Below are 21,792 nucleotides of genomic sequence, written 5' to 3'. Positions count from 1 at the left end.
GAGCAAAAAAGAGATGAGTCATACTTTTTTATGTATTTTCCAGCAGCGCGTAATGGCGTAACGCTTAGCAAACACCACGGCAATAGTAAATAGCTGTTGTGAGAGTTGCGGTGCATTAGCTTAACTTAGCGGCGCCAAAATGTCATGCAAATTTGTTTTTTTAAAATGGTGCTATATTGTACATATAAAAAGTTATATAGTGACGCCATATTTAATGACGTTGGCGCTAAATATTATGGCGTTCAAAATCGCTATATTGGCAGCTTGACAAGTCAGGTGTTGTATAACTGACAGGGTCAAAGGCCTTCAAGCAGAAATGCAGCAAGTGTGTGCAGCGGCAGAGAGAAAGCTCGCCGTTAACAACTTAGTAATAATGTGTTATATTGGACGCAACTTGATAAATTTGTGTTCAATACACTTTTACTTTAGTACCAAGTTGACAGCAACACAGCATGAGTAAGACGCGTTCAGTTTTAAAAAATGTTTATGTTATATTTTGATTAACCTAAAAATAGCTGTTATTTAGGCGGTTTAGAGTTTAAACCTGGTGTTTCACCTTGCCCGAAAGAGTTAGATTTTAAACCTAGTGACCTTGTCTTTTGTTGTATAAAACATGAAACCAGGCTGTCTGGCCAAGTTGAAAGATTTGTTGCAATAGGTTGCATTTTGGGTCAAATGTGCCAAACAATTACCAATGTGATTTTTACCAAATGAAATGCAATTTACCAAATCCTACATAACATCACCAATTATGATCATAAAATAAGTGAAAGCCAGATTCCACATTGCTTTCTATTCTTTTTCAAATCTGATTATTTATGTGACAGTCTTGGCATACTCACACCTAACAAAGTGACGTATTTTAGGAATGTGTGATGCCAGCTGTTGAAGTTTGCTGTAAAAGCTGTGCTTTACTGACATATGCTGCTAAACCATTTTGCTCACAAGTTCTTGTAAACATTTGGTTGATTGGTAAAAAACATGTGGTGCATTATGGTGACTGGAAGTAGCCAAATCGCCACCATGAAACTTGTTGTTTTTTTGGTCCTAAAATGCAGATTTCCTATGAAACAATCAAAAGTTATGTTAAAATGGAGGCAATTTTTGCTCCAATTGTAACTTTTAGATTGCAAAAGTATTTCGTTAAAACCCCTAGTTGGTTGACTAATTTAATTGGTCCTTAACAGGTTGCCTAATTAAGTTGGATGCCTGTTTAAATTTGCATACTTCATATTTTTTTAGTTTAAATTTATTACTTTTCATGTGTTTGTGGTCAATATTGTTCGGTATAAAGTTCAAACAAATGTTTTTATGGTAATGTAATAAGTGATTTATCATTCCACAGGTAGTGTTTATTGTCAATGTTCTGCATAAGTTAGTGTTTATTACATTTCTGTTGTCCATTTTACAAATATCTATATTTATATCTTTCAATTCAACTTATGAGTGAGTATCTCCAATTTATGATTACACTTGCATATAGGTTTATTGAAATAAAACCAAATGTTATACAACACAAGAATTATTTTGTAACAAATAAATCTTGTAACAGGCTAGAGTGGCCACTTAGGTATCCAATTACTACGCTGGTGTTACGTAATGAATGGGATCCCTATTGTCGATTTTGGCAAATGTAGTATTAGCCAAGAAAATGTAGAGAACAAAGACATTGAGGATGCTGGAAGACAAATATCTAATGCTTTCGAAAAGATAGGATTTGTTTATCTGGTGAACACTGGAATTAATAGGTTGGTCATTTAATTGGAATTGTAAAAAGAGTTGTTAACATTTATTAAAATCATAACCAAATAGTTTTCCAATACAACTGTTTTTTTACAGGACATTATACTAATATTTAAAATATTTTTGTGTCAAAAAACAAATAAAATTAAATATTAATAAAAGTTTTTACATTGAACAGTACACTTGTTTTTGTTTATCTTAAGTTATAATAATATGATATCAACTTTGTTTTGTTCCACAGGAAAATATATACAGCTAATTACACTTTAAATATAATCTTCTAGGTCTTCTGTTGATGATATTAACAGAGTCACTGAAGAATTTTTCGACTTGCCTTCAACTGAGAAGGAAAAGTTTGCGAGAAGCGTATATAACTTTGGCTATGATTGCATTGCCAAGGAAAGGTAAGTTTTTCACTCCCACTTCGAATTTTTTTTCAAATTGGATTTTTAGGAGTCCAGGCATTTTGTTAATAAAAAATTAAATGAAATATGTTCAGGCTGGGCCTGGATAAGTGTGGAGATTACAAGGAGTCTTTCAACATGACGGGAAGGGCTGTCGTCAATAGTGAAGTACTTTGGCCAGACAGCCTTGTACCCGGATTTTCAACTACCGCTGTTGGCTTTATGAAGCAATGCAAAAGTTTGTCTCTGCGAATTTTGGAAGCCTTGTCTTCCTCTTTAGGACTAGAGGTAATATTGTAACATTTACAAGAATTAATAGAAATAAAAGTTTCAATATTTGTTTTAAACTTTAAAAAATTATTAAAGCTTAGAAGTTAATGAAGAGTTTTTTTTAAGAATATGTCACTTATTTTGATTTTTAATCAATATTGATTTAAGCTTTAACAATTCAAGGTTGAATTAATATTTAAAAAAGGTTGTTAAATTTTAATTTAATTTAATGATATATGGTGTATTGTTTTCAAAATTGAAAAATTCAGTTAATTTTTTTTTGACAAGTGTACTACAAACTATTATAAACCTCAACAGTCGACCTTCATGTATTTCTGAAAGTTGTGTAATTTAAAAGAAAATTCAACAGGGTTCCAAGCAACTGACAAGGCTTCATTCCAGCATCCTCGAAATCAACAACCACTCCTCTTTGCGCTGCTTGCGATATCCCCCCGTCCCCGACAACTTGCCAGAGGGGCAAGTCAGATTGCTGGAACACACCGACTACGGTTCGCTCACCTTGCTTTTCCAGGATTCGGTTGGAGGCCTCCAGGTCACTTACATTTAAATATTATGATATTCCTGATAGGGTTGAAGAGTCGGTTAAGACAAACCAGAGTCGGACTCCAGCTAAATGTACAGATTTTGTTAAGTCCTGAGTCTGGCTTTGACTCTACTGCCTATATTTCACCCATTTATGTTACTAAAATAAGGAGGATATTCAGCAATCGATTCATAAGGAATCTACATTATCCGGCAAATATCGTACCACATGCTATTCCATCCTTACAATGTACAATTTACGGTCTTTTGAGTTTCGAACGCAGCTCTGATTCTGACTAGCAGTTACAGATTACATATATCTGCATAAAAACCATTACTTATCTGAAGTATGACAATATACGCTTAAAATTATTAATGGAATCTCTTCAGATATCGGATATATGAAGTGATCCCTTGGGCTCAGGCTGCCATATGTCACACCAAAAATAGTTGTTAAATGCTTTAAAATTTCTATAATATCTTGCTCTACAATTTCTTAAAATTAGCAAAAAATTAAAATTTTCTAAAAATTGTTTTTAATCCCTACTTTTATTGAAAAAATCCAATTATTTTTCTGTTTTTTTACAAATCTTATTACTGACAACATTCCGATTAAAGCCTCCGTTTACTTTTGGTAAAGTCAAGCTGTACCGCTTAGATTAAAACCTGTGACGGGGAATACATAGAAGCACTGCCGGTGGAAGGTGCTGTCCTAATCAACGTTGCAGATATTCTTCAGTATTGGACGAACGGAAGACTTAGATCAACGGTAAGGTTTGTCTGTGTACTGAGAATATCTGGCTCTTTTCATTTCAATCTATAGAGATATTTTAGGCAAAAAGTTCAATTGTGCTTAAACGTGAATGAACTTCCTTTTGGATTCACGTTTTCAAAATTCTGGTAACATTAATATTCAAGTCGCAAAATACGCTTGTTGCAAACCGGAAGCTTATATGCGTTTGCGGTTACACAACAACGTACATTTATTAATGCAATATGTGAACGCACAACCACTGTTCAAAATTAATCAAGCTTCCGTTAGGGTTTTGTTTGGTACATTGGTATTAAAGCAGAATAAGTTTTTGCCGAATAAATAAACACGTGGTAAATATTATGACCTGTTTTTGATATTTTTTGACCTTGGAAATGACGGGCAACATAACCGTCTTTCGCCGAGGCTCATCATTTAGCGTCTGTACTTAATGGTGGTCAACAGATTACAAAGTTAATTTTAAATTCAAGTGGGTCATTTCGATAATATTTAACTAAAGAAATAAGCTGAATAAGCAATAATCGGTTGTATTAAACTAATGTTTGCCGTTACTAGTTTTCGCGTGCGGCTTTTACGATAACACAGGCTTAATTTGTGCTGACACAGAACAAACAACATATATGTGCTTTTTATTACCAGGCTTAAACTTCGTTTGGTCAACTAAAAACGACCAATTGCTATGAGTGGCCAATGACCATGGTACCATTTAATTGCTTGGGTTTTGAAAAGGGTCTTGAATGTATAGTACAGCATTTTTGTGTCGATTTATAAGTTATTACCGGTGAATTCTGTTACTTGGCAGTGGTAAAAAAATAAAAAAAATTTCATGGGAATGGAAATAATAAAAAATGTTTTCAGGAATTTTTCTTTTTTTTTTTTTCATCAAGGAATAAGAAAAACACGAAAAAAGTTATGACAAATGCAAAGTTGGACGTATGAGAATTTTTTGTTTGGTCAAGAAGTTTACCAAACAAAACATTGTCAAAATTTCAGTAATAATTTAATTTCGAGTTGAAAAAGCTATTTTATGAAGTTCATCGAATGGCTTCGACAGACTAATCGAATCATTTGATTAATGATGCACGAAACCTAATGAAGCAACGTAGGCTCGAATAACAACTAGCCTGCAGTGTTGTTTTATCTCGGTGTTTCGCAACCTTTTTTGGCTGGCGGCACCCTACAGCAATTATCATAAGTTTGCGGTACACAAAAAGTTGTGTCAATAAGGCTACCAATAGAGCAACAACTGGAATCCTAAATAATTTGAAATATTTTTAGGCACCCTTGGGCCTTATAAATGGCACCATAGAGTGCCATGGCACTCCTATTGAGAACCGCTGTTTTAACTCAAGACCTTCGGCCTTCCCGGGACCGCCGCTCAACTAACTGAGCTAAACAAGCTCTGAGGGGAGCGAATTAAAAAACAACCTTGACGCCATTGCTGCATCCTGTTAGTACAAACATCTGTATAATGCTAGTTTATTGATAGACAGATTAGGTTAGTCTGCCGAAAGCTTCCGGTGTACTATGATAGGTAAGCAGTTGTCGTTGGTAGGCGACAGCAGAAGGGCTAGGTCACAGTTGCTGTACACTTATGTCTAATTGTCTATGCTTTTCTATTGACTTAACGTCGAACTGTCCGCTTTAATATGGAGTTGTTTGTACTGATAGGATATAAATAAATGGTGTCATCGTTGTTTCTCGACTTGCTCCCCTCTGAGCCTATGTAGCTCAGTTGGTAGAGCGACGGTCTTGGTATGGCCGAGGATGTAAGTTCGAAACTAATTTCAAGAGGTTTATTTTTTTTCTAGCCTGGTTTGCATGAATAGCGATATTAGAAAAAACTCTAGTTTTAATTTTCTGTTTGCACACTTCTTGGGGTTTATATCTTATTATGCTTTTAGTTACTGATAATGCTCAAAGGAGTGAAATAGGTTTAGCGAATAACAGCAAAACAAAACGATTTTCGTTTTTTTTTAGTTTTGTCTTTAGTTTTATTCTTATTGGCCCTATTACCTAATCTAAAGAAAAACATCCCGCCAAAATTGTTTTTTTTTTTTTTTTTTTTTTTTTGAAATTAAAAAAGAAATGGCCCTTTTTTAGGAAACATCCCGCCAATTCTTTTCTGACCAAAATTGAAAAAAAATTAGTAAAATTCAAAAAAAAATTTACAAGCATTGAATATAAAACGCCAAATTTTTTTCGACCCAGCCGCACCGGATTCTTGTGCCCTCTGACCCCGTGCAGCGAAGCGCCACCCGACGTTCGATTGCCTTCTTCGTTCACCCGTCCGAGGACCTACCACTGGCCGAGCAGGTCGTCCCCTCCGAACTGGCCGATAATGACAACGTTACTTTGCTGGGAATGAGTAGCGACGACCTTCGGGACATGACGGTCGGCCAGTACGTGCAGCGCATCTTTCACAAGACCTACTCGTAAAAAAACGGCCACTGTTTGTCAATTTTTGAGTGTGTTTTTGTACTCTTAGAAGCTGATGCGCCCACGCTGGGGTTGTTGAAGTTGCTGTTTTTTCCGCCTGTGGGCAAAATTTTAAGAGGTTTTTTTAAGCAGCGGTTATTGAACTTTGTGTCTTTATACCACTGAGTGGTATTTTCGCTTTTTTCAAAAGCAATGTTCTTTCCCCATTTACGTATGTTTATTAAAGATAAAAATAATTCAAACTTTATTTTTCCATAGCTATAGCCACTGGCTTGCGATTTTTGGTCGACTCAATATGACAAAGAGAGAATATTTACTGGCGACAAGTCTCATGGCATACTTTAGAATCTCTTGAGGCATGCTGGTTGAAGCAAACAGTTTGCTATTAAGTATGCAAGATTGTTTGATGGGGTTTTCCACTATCCATCTGATGTTAATTGGTGTATTATACGAGTAGTTTTCCTTGACTACGTTTGTTTAAATTACCGCCCAAGGTTTTTTCTTTTAAGATATATTTACTAATATGTTTGAAGCCTGTTCTCATGAGTTCTTGTTTGCTATTTATTGCCCGATATGCCTTTAGGTTTCGGCAATATGCGTCGGTGTTTAAAATCGAAAGACGTTTTTCGTTTTCGTGTTTGTCGAAGGGCGGGGATCCATGCTAATTTAGTGGCAGCAAATTGAGTTGTCCACAAAGTCAAATGCTATTAGAGCAGTGTTGCTACTTGCTAAACCTATGGCCGCGTCTAAAATTTGGCGGCGAATGGATTTGTCGGGTCCCTAATTACAGTGGTTTTATATGGTTAGGTTTCTTGAAATAGGTTCTGAGCAAGATTTCTCTTAAATTAGTAAAAAGTGTCGTAAAACAAATAACCTTCCTTATATCAAATCAAATTTATGCCATTTGCCTCATGTTTTGTTCACTTACAGCGCATTTAGTGAAGATAATTGCGTCGCCAAAACTGCGCTGTAATACTAACGCTTATAGTATATGGGTCGCCGCAAAAAAAGGTTGAGAAACACTCTTTTAAAGGGTGTTACTTCGATTTATGCCAATTAATACCGATAATAATCGTTTTTCGGATAAACGGAAAGCGTTTTTATTTGGTAAGATGTTTCGAAGAGATATAACCCTTCCATTAATAGGATCCCTGATTCATGCAAAATATTTTTCTATTTTAAAACTAAATTACTAAAAAAATATTTCACTTTAGTCTCAAGTTTCACTGGTTTAAGAAACGGTGTGGATGAACTAATCTTACTTTGGATCTAACTTGCACCTAATCCAGTCTATCTTCTGACCAACACAACTTTCGAAATAAATGCGGCCTCGCGTGTTTTTAAAATGTGACCCTGATCAAAGATACAACTTACCGTATCAATCTAACGTTAAATGCAACAATATAAAATCATGCAGCCAAGTTGCAAAAAATGGTGCTCTGTATGTGATACCCATGCTTTCTGTTTTTTAATTTTTTTAAATGTAATTTAGTTACGAAAAAGCCATGACAAGAATATGTTTTGACTTTCACACCCATAGGACATATTTTTTTTAAGTTACCGAATCTCTGGGTCTATTCGTTTTGTACAAATACTAATTTATTCTCCAACCCTTTACCTAATTTTAAGTTTTGGGTATTATTTTAAACTGCGATCTTCAATATTTACCCGTGCGTTTTATGCAGCAATCTCGCCGAATATTCTTCTATTTGAATGTAAAAGAAGCATTTATGATATATATGCGCAAATTGTTTACGCATGATTTTTCGTGTTGCAATGTTACTCTGTTGAGAAGCTTTAAAACTTTAAGTGATCTTATAAGGTAGTCTTACCTTCTTTTTTCAATTGTAACAAAGCGTTTAATCCAGTGGTTCTCAACCGGGGTGCGGCGGCGCCCTTGAATGCCATTTCTAATGCTCAAGGTTAAGAATCTAATTTTGCTCAACTCTAACAACTTTGTGTGTAAGATTAGAGTGGAATAAATCCAATTATAACTTCCTACGTTGTGTAGAGTGGGTGTGTGTTGTTACAGTTCCAAAATTGTGACATTCTAGTGAATTTCCTACGGTCACAGCTTATAGGGGTGCCGCTATCAATAAAAGGCTGGGAAATATTAATCTGCCCACTTCGCTTTATTTAACAAATCCTCTCTCCGGCTATATCTGCAAATAGGGTTGCCCGATTATATCGGATCGGAACCGATACTCGATGTCATCAAGTGATGGTATCGGTACTCGTTCGATACTAGGTAGATATCGGTGATGTCCCAACACCAAACTAATATCAAAATTTAAGGCTTGATTTGATATTGAACACAGCTATTTAACCTTGAAGAGTTTATTTCTAAAAAAAGTGAGTTAACAACAGAAGGTAACTTTCTTAGCAAAATGAACTTCTTCTTAGCAAAATGTACTGTATAACTAGTAACTCGAAAAAATTACCTTTGGACGTTTAACTTTTATGCATTTTGCTTGTTTGGGCATAGTTATGACGTCATTGGTATCGGATCGAACCGCGATACGTTTCCTCCAAAATATCGGTTATCGGATTAAAATTTCCAGTATCGGACTATCTACAATCATTGTAGATTCCTTAATAGCGCTGTTTCACATGTTATCGATTTTTGGTGGGTAGGGTGCTTAAGTTTTTGCGAAATTATGTTTAAATATTTTAAATATACAGCCATATTTGTTGTATATTTACCATAAGTATATAGTGTTGATTTTGTTCTTCAAAACGTCGTCGAACAATTATCGTGCATTCATCGCAAGCAACAAGAATGTAATTGTTCGCACACTGTTATGAATTGCTATTGGTAAGCATCAGTGTTGTAAACAAGTCATTTTGAAATAACTTAAGTCCAAGTCAAGTCATTTGCGAAAATAACAAGTCGCAGCCCAAGTCATCGGTTGCCCAAGTCAAGTCCCAGTCAAGTCATTATGAGAGCAAGTCAATTTCAAGTCATGTCATTGACATAAGAGTAAATTGTTAAACTATTGATATTGGTAAAATTGTCCGATCATAAGCAACAATTTAACTAAAAAAACACAAACGCAGTACACAGCACTTCAAGTGTTTAATGTGCAAAACTGAAAATAAATTTTAATGAAAAACACTTAATTTAATCCCCTGTTATTTGACATAATGACTTAAGTCCAAGTCAAGTCATTTGTCCAAAAGACTTAAGTCAAGTCATTTTGGTCAAAAGACTTAAGTCAAGTCAAGTCATTTGATAACAGTGACTTAAGTCAAGTCAATGACTTAAGTCATCACAACACTGGTAAGCATTGTCGGTGTTAGATCTACTACTGCTAGCACCACACTGAAGGCAAACTACGTTTCGCTTTTTTGCAACTCGGACGTATACAGGGCAGCAATATTCAGGTATTGTAGTTCTGTGAGAACACCACTCAAACATATTGGAAATATTTTTACTTCGCATTTATAAACAAAACCCCTTATGTTATGATGTCACACGTTGGAGGCAAATAATTTCATTGGAAAAACATTTTAGCAGGTTTGTTAAAGATGTCAATATTCACTTATTTTCATTGCAGCTTAATGATACAATACTGGTATTTGTAATTTTTTGCAAAAGTTACGTGTCTTTAGTCCCTAAACCAAACTACTGTACCGTGTTAATGTCTGTCTATTTAATTAACACGCATAAACCATTCAAATGCCGTGTGACTGTGGGTGCTCTGCTGTGTTGTAATGACTTAAGTCAAAATCACTTAAATTGCTATTATCGAATGACTTGACTTGACTTAATTTATCGAATGTAAAAAAATAAATGTAAACATGCCTTTGTTCCGTTTTTTTGGTTTGTTAGCATTGCGAAATAATGGTTAGCCAGGGATGTCCAACATTTTATTATAGTGTGCCGCATTGACACTTGAAACAGAACCTATTAAGTTTCAAGATTAAGTATTGCTGTTTAGAGTTATAACGGGCCTTTAGAGTTATATATATATATATATTTACCCATACTATACTATTCGTGCGCAGAGTGGAACATTTTAATTAGGCTAATATTGAACGTTTAAAATACTACTTGGGAGTGAAAATGACTAGCGGGCCGCCCAAAAAATTCAGATGGGCCGCAATGTGGCCCGCGGGCCGCAGGTTGGACATCCCTGGGTTAGACTGTAACATGTTTAGCATTATTATATTTCAATTCTGTGACTTAAAATTGACTTGCGTCACTAAATGACTTTGACTTGGACTTGAGTCATTTGGTTTTGCAACACTGCTGTTTTGGCTCTGTCTACTTGTAACGCATTTGAGAGGGGAAAAAATGATTTTTTAAAGTCAACTAAACAGACACGAACAACTTTCATAAATCTTTCAGTTAAGATTTTTTATTGTTTTAAATTTCAACTGTCAAGTGCTAAAATGACTTAGGGCGGAACTTGTAACCTACTTTCGGCATATTTGTAGCCTATTGCCGTTTGAAGTCACATTAGTTCTGGACTGAATTTTACTTTCCTAGAAAAATGTAACCGTTATTTTTTAATATCTTACAAAAAGATTTGTTCACGGCATTCAGGTTTTTGCAGTCACAATCCAAGCCAAAATGCTATTCCAAAAATGGGCAGAACTAACATCATATCTGGAACAGACCTTCAACCGACAATTGCTTAGTTTCCTTTACCAGGGGTTCCAAAACTGGGCGTGGCGACGCCCTGGTGTGTCGTTTTAATTTCCAAATACGTCGCAGTGCGGTTTTTAATTGTTTTGGCAGCCATTTTGGATTTCCCTATTATACTTATAGGCTATCAGATAATTCAACAAGTCTGACAATGGTCTCATCGACTTCACAGGGTATAAACACCTACAAATGGACAACACAGTGTTGTTTCTAAGTTCTTTTGTATTTTCTGTGATTTGTTAAACATGTAGTTTTGGTGTTTATATATAGGTTTTTATACCCTGTGAAGTCAATGTGACCATTTTTAGAATTGTTGAATTATCTGATAGCCTATAAATATAATCACGTCTTCAACGCCGTTTAACAAACACGTGTTAAAAAGAACACCCCCGCTAAATACCAACGAAGCCGGTTATCGTTTGTCTTCGACTTCCTCGTTGGTGAAAAGTTCAAAGAAGTCACTGCGCCTTTGTTTCGAAACTTACAGTTTGCTTGCAAGATGATACACACACAAAAAGTCAAGATTGCTGTTGTTTTATTTCTAGATTACAATGGCTACTGTTTTAAAATGGTTTGCGTTTGGTAGATGACACCCTATTGACATATATGTCAAACGCATGTACTTACGGCTACAGTTGGTTAAACGCGTCTTTTGATTAAAAAAAAATCAAATAGCTAATACAAATGCTTTGAACCCTGATACAGCAATTATAGATAAACATCGAAACTTGTTTTATTGACACGTTTTTGTGACTTTCGGAATAATAGTTTTACAATAAAAAATCACTTTGAAGGGGGGCAAGAATTGGTTGATGGTTTGAAAACGGTGCAAGAATTTTTTTGTGGTTTGAAAGGGGTGCAAGCAAGGAAACAGTAACGAACCACTGTATTAGACACTTTCAAGTGGAGCATTACATACTAATGAGTTGTCAGCTTATAAACGATATTACTCTGGTGATTTTCGATTTTGCAACCGCATTTTATAAGTTTGCTCTTTTTAAAAGGGATTGAATAAACACAATAAGGAGTACTAGGAAACATCAGATATCAAATAAGCTTAAGAAACGTTGTCTTCCGACCACGCCCCTCCCAGTTAACGCCCACTTTTCAAGCGGCCGTATTGGTGGGCGCGTAGGTGTGAAAATAACGCTTGATCGCGAACTCTCCGGCCGTCATTCCCTCCAGCTCCTTGGCGCTGAACTTCAGGTCGGTGCTGCCGGCCGTGTTGATGACGTCACGCTTCATGGCGCCGGACGCGATGGGCACGTGCTTGTCCGGGTGCGCAAAGAAGCAGAGCGATCGCCGGCAAGAGGCGCGCTGCTGTGGGTCGACCGGAGCCAGGATTCGGTGAGGCTGAGAAAGTGGGCGATTGGTTAAGGCGCCAGTAAACTCTCCTGGAAACAGCAGTTTTGAAAACCAGGGCTGCGGAGTCTGTTAAAAATAACCCGAGTCCGACTCCGGCCAAATGTGCAATTTGGTCGTGTCCCGAGTTCGGGCAGAACTGTACGGTTCGTAACTAAATATGGTGGATATTGATCAATCCACTTTATTCACCTTATATTCACCTTATGGTATTCCGCCTTTGGCGGCTAAATCAGTTTTAAAATTTGGTAGGCTACTACACATGCGAACGTCGGACTCGAGACTGTGTTAGTTTTCCGTGGTCTTACTTGAGTCCCGAGCCCGACTCCAGCACAACAAACCGACTCCGTCTAGTCCCGAGTCCGGCTGCGACTCCTTAAGTAGGCCTAGAAATTAGGTGAATTTTGGAGCAACCCACTCAAAGAGTACCAAATAATTCATCCACCCACAATATAATGTTTGTAAATATTCAACCATATGCTATTCCACTTTTATAAGTTACTGTATGCGGCCTTATTAGTTTTACAATTTGGTACTGCGCACGTCGGACTCGCGGGACTCGGGTATAGTCTTAAGTAGTCTTACTCGAGTCTCGACTCCGAAGACACAGCCCTTTTGAAAACCAGTCACTTTGAAAAAACTTTAATTTCAGTCAAGTCAGTTGTATAATAACTAGAGTCCAAGACAATTATTTTTCAATGACCAAAAGTCCAAAAGTGAAACTTTAAGCTATTAAGATTGGTCAATTGTCCGATAATGAGCAATCGTTTTACCGACAAAAATTGAGATCTAAATAACGCAATAGCAAACCATCAAAAACATAGCCAAACTGATTTGGGGAAGTTATGTTTTTCATTAATAGCCGACAAGCGCCGATTGTGTATTTACTCAGTACAATATTCATTGAGAAAAACACATTTTAATATTTTTAGGCATTTTGAACATATTGTAGTGTTGTCTCAGTATAGGCAGACCTTTATCGTTGACGATTAATAAAATGCGTTTTGTTTTCTTTCTAATTCATATTACTGATTTTCGGGCTAGTGTAAATTGATTAAAACATTGAGAGCTTTTCAGTTTAATGGTAGAAGACATTATTACGCGGTTAGTAGACCGGAAAGGTTCGATTTCAATAATTGCTCGAAAGAATGCAGATCAATTTTAGTTTTCCATTACTGCCAATAATAACAAATAGTCGCATATATTTTTAGGCAATATAATAGTCCTGAGTTCTACTATACGAACCGAAGCCTTATTTTAAGTCGCAGTACAGGCCTAGTACAGTACTCACGTTGGATCTAAGTCTTCCATTGCTCCAAAACTGAAGCACGTCGCCAACATTAACCAGGGCAGTGTCAGGAATAGGGACTGCCTCAACGTAGCTCCCATCTTTCACCTTTACCTGTCGAAATAACACCTCGTGATGTCTGGTTTTTAGACGTCAATAATTAGTTAATTAATCTTACTCGGATGAAAATGGATGTTGTTCATTTTTTATCCAGGCTTATAGGGTTTAAAAAGGAAAGAGTATTGGCGTTAGTTGTAGAACTCTTAAGAACGAAAAAGTTATTTCCTTACGCTTTTTGGGCAAAGAAGCTCAAAAACTAAAACACGGATTCATACACTTGACTATTGGACATCAGTTGAGTTTGGTATTAGTTGAGAACAACCAGAATTGGACTGACGTTACTTCGCAAAATACTTGCCCAGCATCTTGGTCGTTTCAATGAGTAGTAGTTACATTTAACTTCACACATTACGACGCCTCATATAGGTATAGCTTACCTGCAAACCGCCTACAGAATCTTGGTAGACGAGTGATACAGTCCCATAGTCTGTGTGTTCGCTCAAACGGACTTGGCCTTTTTTGATTTCGCCTTTGATCGGTGGATATCGTAAGCACCGACATGAGGCCGTACTACCCTCAGTAAGCATTTCTTTGTGCAAGTCCGGAAGGTACATAGGGCCCTGCAGAAAGTTTGTTTGTATGACGGTTGAGCATTTTTGCTTGACGTTCTAGCATAGGTTTAAGTACAATAATTGCCTTACCGAAACGCATGGAAATTTTCAACAATAAAGTTACAAAGTTACGTCATAACGAGATGTCTAAATCTAAAAGAAGTAACCTTAGCCATAGTTGCCATTGTAGATTATTTTAATCTAGATTTAGATGTTTTGGTTTGAATCTAGATGTAGGATTATACAATCTAGATGTTATATGTTTTTTTAGATTATTATAAAAAAATATTGTATAAGCTAAATTAGTGACAGATTCGCTATTGACGATAAATATTTCAGTAATTTCAAAAGTTTTTTTTTTGCAAATTGCAAAAAAAGAAGGATGAGATATAAATTCGAAATTTCAGTAACTCGTCATGTTCAGTAAAATGTTTTATAAAGCAGAAATCTTAAATCTAAAGCATCAAGCAAGTCCCTTTATGCAGCTTTATACGGCATTAAGCTTTTAATGTTGATTTTTTGTCCAAAAGTATTGAATATGTTCAAAAATCATTTTTAGATTATTTTTTAGATTTCTCCATAAAAATCTAGATGTTTTTAGATAATTTTTTTGGTAAATCTAGATGATTACTGTCAGAAAAATATGGCAACTATGACCTTAGCATGATTGTCTTTTGATTGTGTGCACAAATATGTAACTGAAATCTTGTTTAAATAAATTAAAGGAAATGGTGTGATGGCCTAAAAGGGACATGTCTTGGTAAAAAAAAACAAGGGATCATGGCCTATTAAAAACAGCATGCTTTTTACCAGTACGAAGTACCTGCAAAAGTTATTTTAAAGAATACAGATGCGGCAGTAATTCGTCAACCGAAACGGCGTCCTAGTCTTAGTCATTGCAGCAGTAATTTTGTGTGTTTAGTGTACTCACGGTATATTTAGCTCGAGAAACCCTTTACAGAGCAAATTGTATTTTGCTGGTATGCTGCGACCGTAGGCTATTTGCCGGAGCACCGAATCTGCCGTTTGTCACAGTAACCTATATCTGTTTTCAGCAGTTTATTACCTTTTTGTTAAGTCAGGGTGCACCTGTGTAACTCTAAATCCTGCTAGCTCTTAAGGCCCGTTTACACTACAGCTGCACTGAGCGGAGCTGAGCTGCACTGGGCGTGAAATTATTTTCACTACAGCTGCAGCTGCTGCACGGGGCTTGAGTTTAGCAAAGCTTGAAACGCTCGCCACAATAGAATTTAAATGCAAATTACGCTTTGCTCAGCTCAGTGCAGCTGTAGTTTAAACGGGCCGTTATGGTTGGCAAAGCGAGCGCGAAATATTTTTGTGTCGGTGTTATAAATCCCATTAAATTAAAGGGGTGACGTCATAAGTTACGTTACATCGTGACGTCACAAAACAACTTTACTTATAAACACCCGCTCTTCCAGATAGAACCGCAAATACTCAAGAATTAACCCCGGGAAAGCGAAGTTCTAATCGCGCGAAACGCGAAAAATTGAGTTTACATGCTGTATCATGCCATGGTACGAAACCATTTATTTCCTTAAAACCGTCCGCAAAAACACACATTAAAAAAAACCATTAAAATTGATTATAGTTTCAGACAATATATTAAGTTAGGTCTACATTCAATACTGCGCGTTTTACACCTTTTAATAATAGTATAAACCAGGGATGTCCAACATTTTATTATAGTGGGCCGCATTAACACTTGAAATAATTTAATGGGCCACAGAACCTATTACGTATATGCTTTCAAAGTGTGTTCATGTCGCGAAAAAATATTTTTAGCAACTACAAAAAGTACTGCACTCCCAGCTACAAATAAGGCAACAACAAACTTTACAGCAACGACAAATTACGAATCAGAGAGTTCAAAAATTAGGAATTTTGTTGGAATTTAAAGAACCGCTTCATATGAAAAATTTTCTGTGCGCCAAATATTACCGATGCCGATATATCGGGATACCTCTGTATAATATGTGTATTGTTGCGTTGCAGTTACAACAGTGGGAAATGCGTGGATGGAATCAACCACTACACGTGCATATGTCTGCCCGGCTTCGCTGGACCTGACTGCAGGATAAGTAAGTTCATAGATAAAGTTGTACTATGACTAGCGGGCCGCACAAAAATTTCACATGGGCCCCAATGTGGCCCGCGGGCCGCAGGTTGGACATCCCTGGTATAAACAATTGTTTTTAATAAAGGCTAAAGAAATTGAGAATAAGTGGTGGCCCGCACGTAAACATCAGGCGGGCCGCAATGCGGGCAGATCTTACTTTTGTTAGCTTAAAAGTAATACCTATGGTTTCCAATTTAATACGATATACTTTCAGTGTCCATTAACCGCTTAGCCAAGGCATGTTTAATAAAATTGTTGGCGAATTGCAATTAAATGTTGTAGATTTTTTTGTGACTGAGTTGGCTTGCAGAATAACACGTGATGGTTTCCGAAGATTTACAGAGGCAAAGAACCTCTGATCTAACAACAATCCCTATCAATTATGCTACAAAATTTCTGCTTGAGAAAAATTTTCTTGATTTTAAACTGGATATCCACGAGGTGTGAAAATTATAAAGTAGCCTTGCAGCAACAACACTCTACTTTCCCAGCAAAATGTTTTTACCCTGTATTTTGGCGCCAAGTCATGGCATGCAAACGGGTGCTCAGTGGCAGAGTGTACCCCAGTATCTCTATACCCCTTCCTTCCGGGATGGTGCATTTCATATCGAAATTGCGCCTTTTTAGTTAAATTGCCTACCTCAAGTTCAAGGGCCAGCGAGAGAGCCTCTAGCATTCGCAGAGTCGCCACCTTGTTGAGCTCCATAAATTCAATAACGGCCTTGGAAAAGCCGGGTACCACATCGTCGGGCAGCGGTTCAGGATTCGGACCCTTCACCGCCCGGATATCGTAGCTCTGCTTGTAGTCGCCCGGGTTGTCCGCATCGAACCTGGGGATTACAGCAAAAAACGACACTTGATAAGTCCAGTATATACAATACTTCTCAACATATGGGTCGCGACCACAAATTGGGTTGCCGTTTTATTTGGTTGGGTAGCTGATTGAGGGAGTTTTACATGGTTAGATTTATTGGGTTTAGTTCTCAGCAAGAGATTTCCAAATTTTACGAAATTTTTCAGAAAATTTCAATTGTTAACATTTACTTTTAAAAAAATTGCTAATACTGCTATCTTATTTCTTCTTTGTTCACTTTGGGCTTGCAAAAATTTAGTCGAGATAATTGAGTCGTCAAAGCTTAAATGTTATAATTAGGCCTACGTTTAATGTTTAGTTTGCCGCGAATAATAGGTTAAGAAACACTGGTCTATTTGAACAAGGGTCACAAAAAACTAAGGCCCGCAGGCCAGATCCTGTCTGCCGGGTTTATTTATTCGGCCCGTGGCATATTTCCTTGATGCAGAAGAAGTACAGTTTAAATCTTGTCAGTTGCCTTTCAAAATTATAATTCAATGAAATTTTAAACTGTTATACAAAACATTATTTCAGCTTTTCATATCCGGCCGCGATGCTCAGGCCTTACAGTTATCCACTTAAGAAAAAAAATTGGTGACCCCTGGTCTTACTCTGGGCATATTAAGAAGTGATTGAAACTCAAATGTATGTCATGAATAAATGAAGGGTTTAAGTTACATTGCTATGTCGTACTTGGTGTTTGTAGAACTATAGTGTGTTAAGATGTAATTTTTTTAATGATTTAGCACAGAACGTAGTCGAATGTGGCTCTCGTGGTGTTTTAAAAAGCCAGCCATTGGATTGTATTCTATAACAACGCGCGGGGATTAAGGTCAAGTTAAGTTTTTGTAAACCACTCTGACGACCGGCCAACTAAATATTGCCCTTTATTTAATCTACCTCGATTTTCGTGTTTGACGTTAGGGCAGTGCTTTTCAACCTTTTTTTGTTTGGTGAATCCTTAAAGTTGCTGTGACGAACTCATGCACCATGTTTACTTAAAAGGTAAACTGAGGTAAGAAGCGATATGAAAAATCATCATGCATATCAATATCATAATGTCAATTAAACCGAGCGGAGCTGCCGACGTTTTACACACTGTCGGTGAGAGTTTGATTTTGGCTGCAGGTTGCTTGCGGGTACTATTGCATGTCATACAACAGCATTCAACGTCAAATATTAATGATTCATTAAAAGTTGGTGATGCACCCTTGTATACCTTTTAGTAATGGTGCACCCCAAGCATATTTTGGTGCGAAGAGTACTGCGTTAGGGCCCCAGATTGTTGATATATGCTCCATTAGGGTGGAACTTGCTAATAATTTAAAACCTAGCATAGCTGGAAGTTTGCAATTAAAACCTGTAAACTCCTAATCGGCTTTTGATTTGTTGCTAAGTTCCCTAACTCTGGCAGCTTAGTTGCCTTGCAAAAGACACAATTTGAGGCATTTTGTCTTACGCTTCCAATCCAATGGCGGCGTAGCCGTAAAGAGTTTCCGTTGTAAAGACGTATTTCGCCTTGTCCGCTTCTGGTGCGTCGAAGAATTCGCCCGACAGTCGGTTCACCTCGTCGATTAAATCACTGAAAGAAAAAACAATTCAGCATAAAAAGCTGCGGTGAAGTGAGGCGGGACGACCTTTCGGCAGTGTTGTAATGACTTAAGTCAATGATTTTAAATGAGTAGCTTGACTTAAGTATTTTGGGCTAAATGACTTGACTTGACTTATTCTCTTTCCGACTAATGAGTTGACTTAAGTCTTTTGGGCAAATAACTTTGGTTCAAATAAAGTGTATTCCTTAATCGTTTAAAAAAATTGAGCTATTTATCTTAATTTTTGAACATTGCTATATTGCTATATGACGCGTTTTCTTGTTTTTTTAGTTTAGTTATCGTTGATATTCGTACGACTTTGACATTTCCAACTAAAACTGACTTGCTGAAAATTATGACTTGAGTTGGGCAACTGATGATTTGGACTGGGACTTTACGTGTTGTTTATTCAAAAAGACTTAACTTTGACTTAAGTTATTTTACAAATGACTTGACTGGGACTGTTTAAACCTAAAACTTGTGTTTGTGTAGCTCATTTGTTCATAGGTCAAAGTGTGGCGAAAAGGAACCATAGTCGCCATACGCCTACGGAATGTCACCCTATCTGCTGCCTCTTAATTGAACGCGATTGGCGGGCTGAAATATCACTTCTTCGGCCTTTAAGCGGAACAGTAGATAGCTGTAAATCCTCAGTAGATTTATAAGGCTTGGAGCAATCACGTCATTCCCCTCGTGCTTATTAACTGGAAAACAACGGGACTTGCTTGTCCGTGCACGGAAGTGTGATTTTTGATGTTCAATAAATAAAATAAACTGAAAAAAGTAACGCCTACAGTGATATGTTTTATATACTGCTCAATGGCGGAAATGTTCCATGAGGGCAGGCAAGTTACACAGCAACTATATATTATTTGATTTGAAAGCAAGTAGGTTTTCAAACCCAACTTAAAATCATCCAAACTATGGCTGAATTACGCAATGTACATTGTACACCGATATCCAGTGTTGCAAACAAGTCATTTTGAAAAACCTTTAGTCTAAATTAATTAATTTGTCCAAAAGACTTAAGTCAAGTCAAGTCATTTGAAAAACGTGACTTGTGTGTACTTAAGTCCAGTCACTTAAGTCATTACAACACTCTACCGATATCTTATTACATTTTAACTTTTTCTGTTGGAAAACAGTGCTGAAAGTAATCTCAAACGGTCCGAAACGCCGTTACGGTAAAATGTAATAATTGCTGACAGAACGGCGTTTGAGTTAATATGTTTTGCAGATACGAAGTACCAGCGTTGTAAGCAAGTTATTTTGAACTAACTTAAGTCACAGTCAAGTCATTTGAAAAATAACTTAAGTCCAAGTCAAATCTTTTGCGAAAATAACAAGTCATTGACATAAAAGTAAATTGTTAAACTATTGAAATTGTTAAAATTGTCCGATCATAAGCAACAATTTAATTAAAAAACTAACACAAACGCAATATACAGTACTTAAAGTGTTTAATGTGCAAAACTTAAAACACATTTAATGAAAAACACTTAATTTAACCCCAAGTTATTTGACATAATGACTTAAGTCCAAGTCAAGTCATTTGTCCAAAAGACTTAAGTCACGTCAATTCATTTTGGTCAAAAGACTTAAGTCAAGTCAAGTCATTTGAAAACAGTGACTTAAGTGCACTTAAGTCAAGTCAATAACTTAAGTCATTACAACACTGCGAAGTACCGTCCCGCCACCCCCTTTTAATGTATTTAAACTAAGATTTCAGTCGAATATTAGTTGACTGCATTGAACGACAACCACAAGTTTCCTAAGTCTACTTGTTTCAGACGTCTAGCTATGACGTAAATTTGTGACGTCATCACTGAAAGGTTACATGCGTTCCGGTAGGATTTTTTTCATCGATAAGAAAATTATTTTACTTTTAACCCTGTATAAAAGCTGTTGTTGTATTGAATACTAACCTCGACACCCCGATGTTCTTCAAATACACAAATCCAATTTCCTCAAAGCCCTTGCAGATTTGCTCACCGACCGCTTTTAAGTCTTCTTTCGTCACATTCTCACGATGCAAGGACAAGGGAGCGAAATCGACAATCGGAATTACGTTCATTGCCTTATGTGCTATGTTACAAACTAGCAAGATACAAATATACGCTCGCTTTCAAATAAATCAAAGAAGACCAACTTTAAACGTTGTTTTGCAGAGTAAACATAATATTAGCTTTGACAAACCGCAGATGAATTTTTGTGTAAACCGATATCGCGGTGATTTGCGAATTTTTCTAACTGTATTAATGTTCAAAATTAGGTCGATAAAATGATAGTAATTCTGCATTTGTTCAGCAATGCAACTTTTATGGTAGAAATGTCCAACTATAGAGAATTTTGGATAAACGTCTCATAAAAACCTAATCTTGTTCTAAATTTTGAATAAACCTTTCCCTTGAGATTTATCGCTAAACATCATCTGATACAAAAGCAATAATCTTTTATTTGTATTTTATTGTCTGCGGGAGATTCCTTAGATTTGAAAGTGTTTCAGCTTATACATCAGTGCACTGTGGACACTTGTTGTAATATATATAGTTTCCAGACACTATATCAGGGTTTCTTAAACTGGGGTCCATGTACACCTTGGGGGCCCGTGAACTAGTTTTAGGGGTCAATGAAGGCCTAAGTGAAACATTAATGTACGGTATATTTAAAAATCAAATTTTCAAAGAAAAGAGTTTAATTAAAACGGTTTTGCACTGAATGCATTTAGACTTCATTTAACTCTCACATTTGTTTCCCTGAAATTAGAAGATTTCAGAAGTCTATTTGTATTGTGACATCCGTTTGTGACGTCATCTCTGAAATAACTCTTGCATTATATGGATAAAAAATCAAAGTCAAAACTGTTGCAATCGTCAAAATACGATTTAATTAGGGGTTCGCCTGAAAATAATGATAGCCAGTACAATGTCTGTATCAAAATTCGTTGTTAAAATTTATCTCGAGAAATGCGAGAAACACCAGACACTAAGGTGTTATTTGCAGAGAGGTGCAGGCCTACAAGCTACACTGAACTTCCTGCGCTGTTTTTTTGTATATGTAGTTA

General features: G+C 36.6%; 2 protein-coding genes across 2 annotated transcripts; one reads left to right on the top strand and one right to left on the bottom strand.

The window, feature by feature from the left end:
* The first annotated feature begins 1,531 nt into the window (after positions 1-1,531).
* LOC146165040 (uncharacterized) lies at positions 1,532-8,142 on the top strand. The gene is made up of 6 exons (XM_083381989.1): positions 1,532-1,748; positions 2,028-2,147; positions 2,243-2,435; positions 2,788-2,970; positions 3,619-3,729; positions 5,944-8,142. Exons 1-6 carry the CDS (start codon positions 1,600-1,602, stop codon positions 6,169-6,171), a joined length of 984 nt encoding a protein of 327 aa, XP_083238115.1. The 5' UTR covers positions 1,532-1,599; the 3' UTR covers positions 6,172-8,142.
* Positions 8,143-11,929: 3,787 nt separating this feature from the next.
* LOC146165039 (uncharacterized) lies at positions 11,930-20,802 on the bottom strand. The gene is made up of 6 exons (XM_083380917.1): positions 20,654-20,802; positions 18,596-18,718; positions 16,924-17,113; positions 13,970-14,152; positions 13,476-13,586; positions 11,930-12,175 (listed from the first exon to the last, which is right to left on the bottom strand). Exons 1-6 carry the CDS (start codon positions 20,800-20,802, stop codon positions 11,930-11,932), a joined length of 1,002 nt encoding a protein of 333 aa, XP_083237043.1.
* Between the last annotated feature and the right edge of the window lie 990 nt (positions 20,803-21,792).

This window comes from Ascidiella aspersa, chromosome 2 (assembly GCF_963924565.1).
Source record: "Ascidiella aspersa chromosome 2, kaAscAspe10.2, whole genome shotgun sequence".
Lineage (NCBI taxonomy): Eukaryota > Metazoa > Chordata > Ascidiacea > Phlebobranchia > Ascidiidae > Ascidiella > Ascidiella aspersa.
This window is presented reverse-complemented; position numbering and strand designations above follow the sequence as displayed.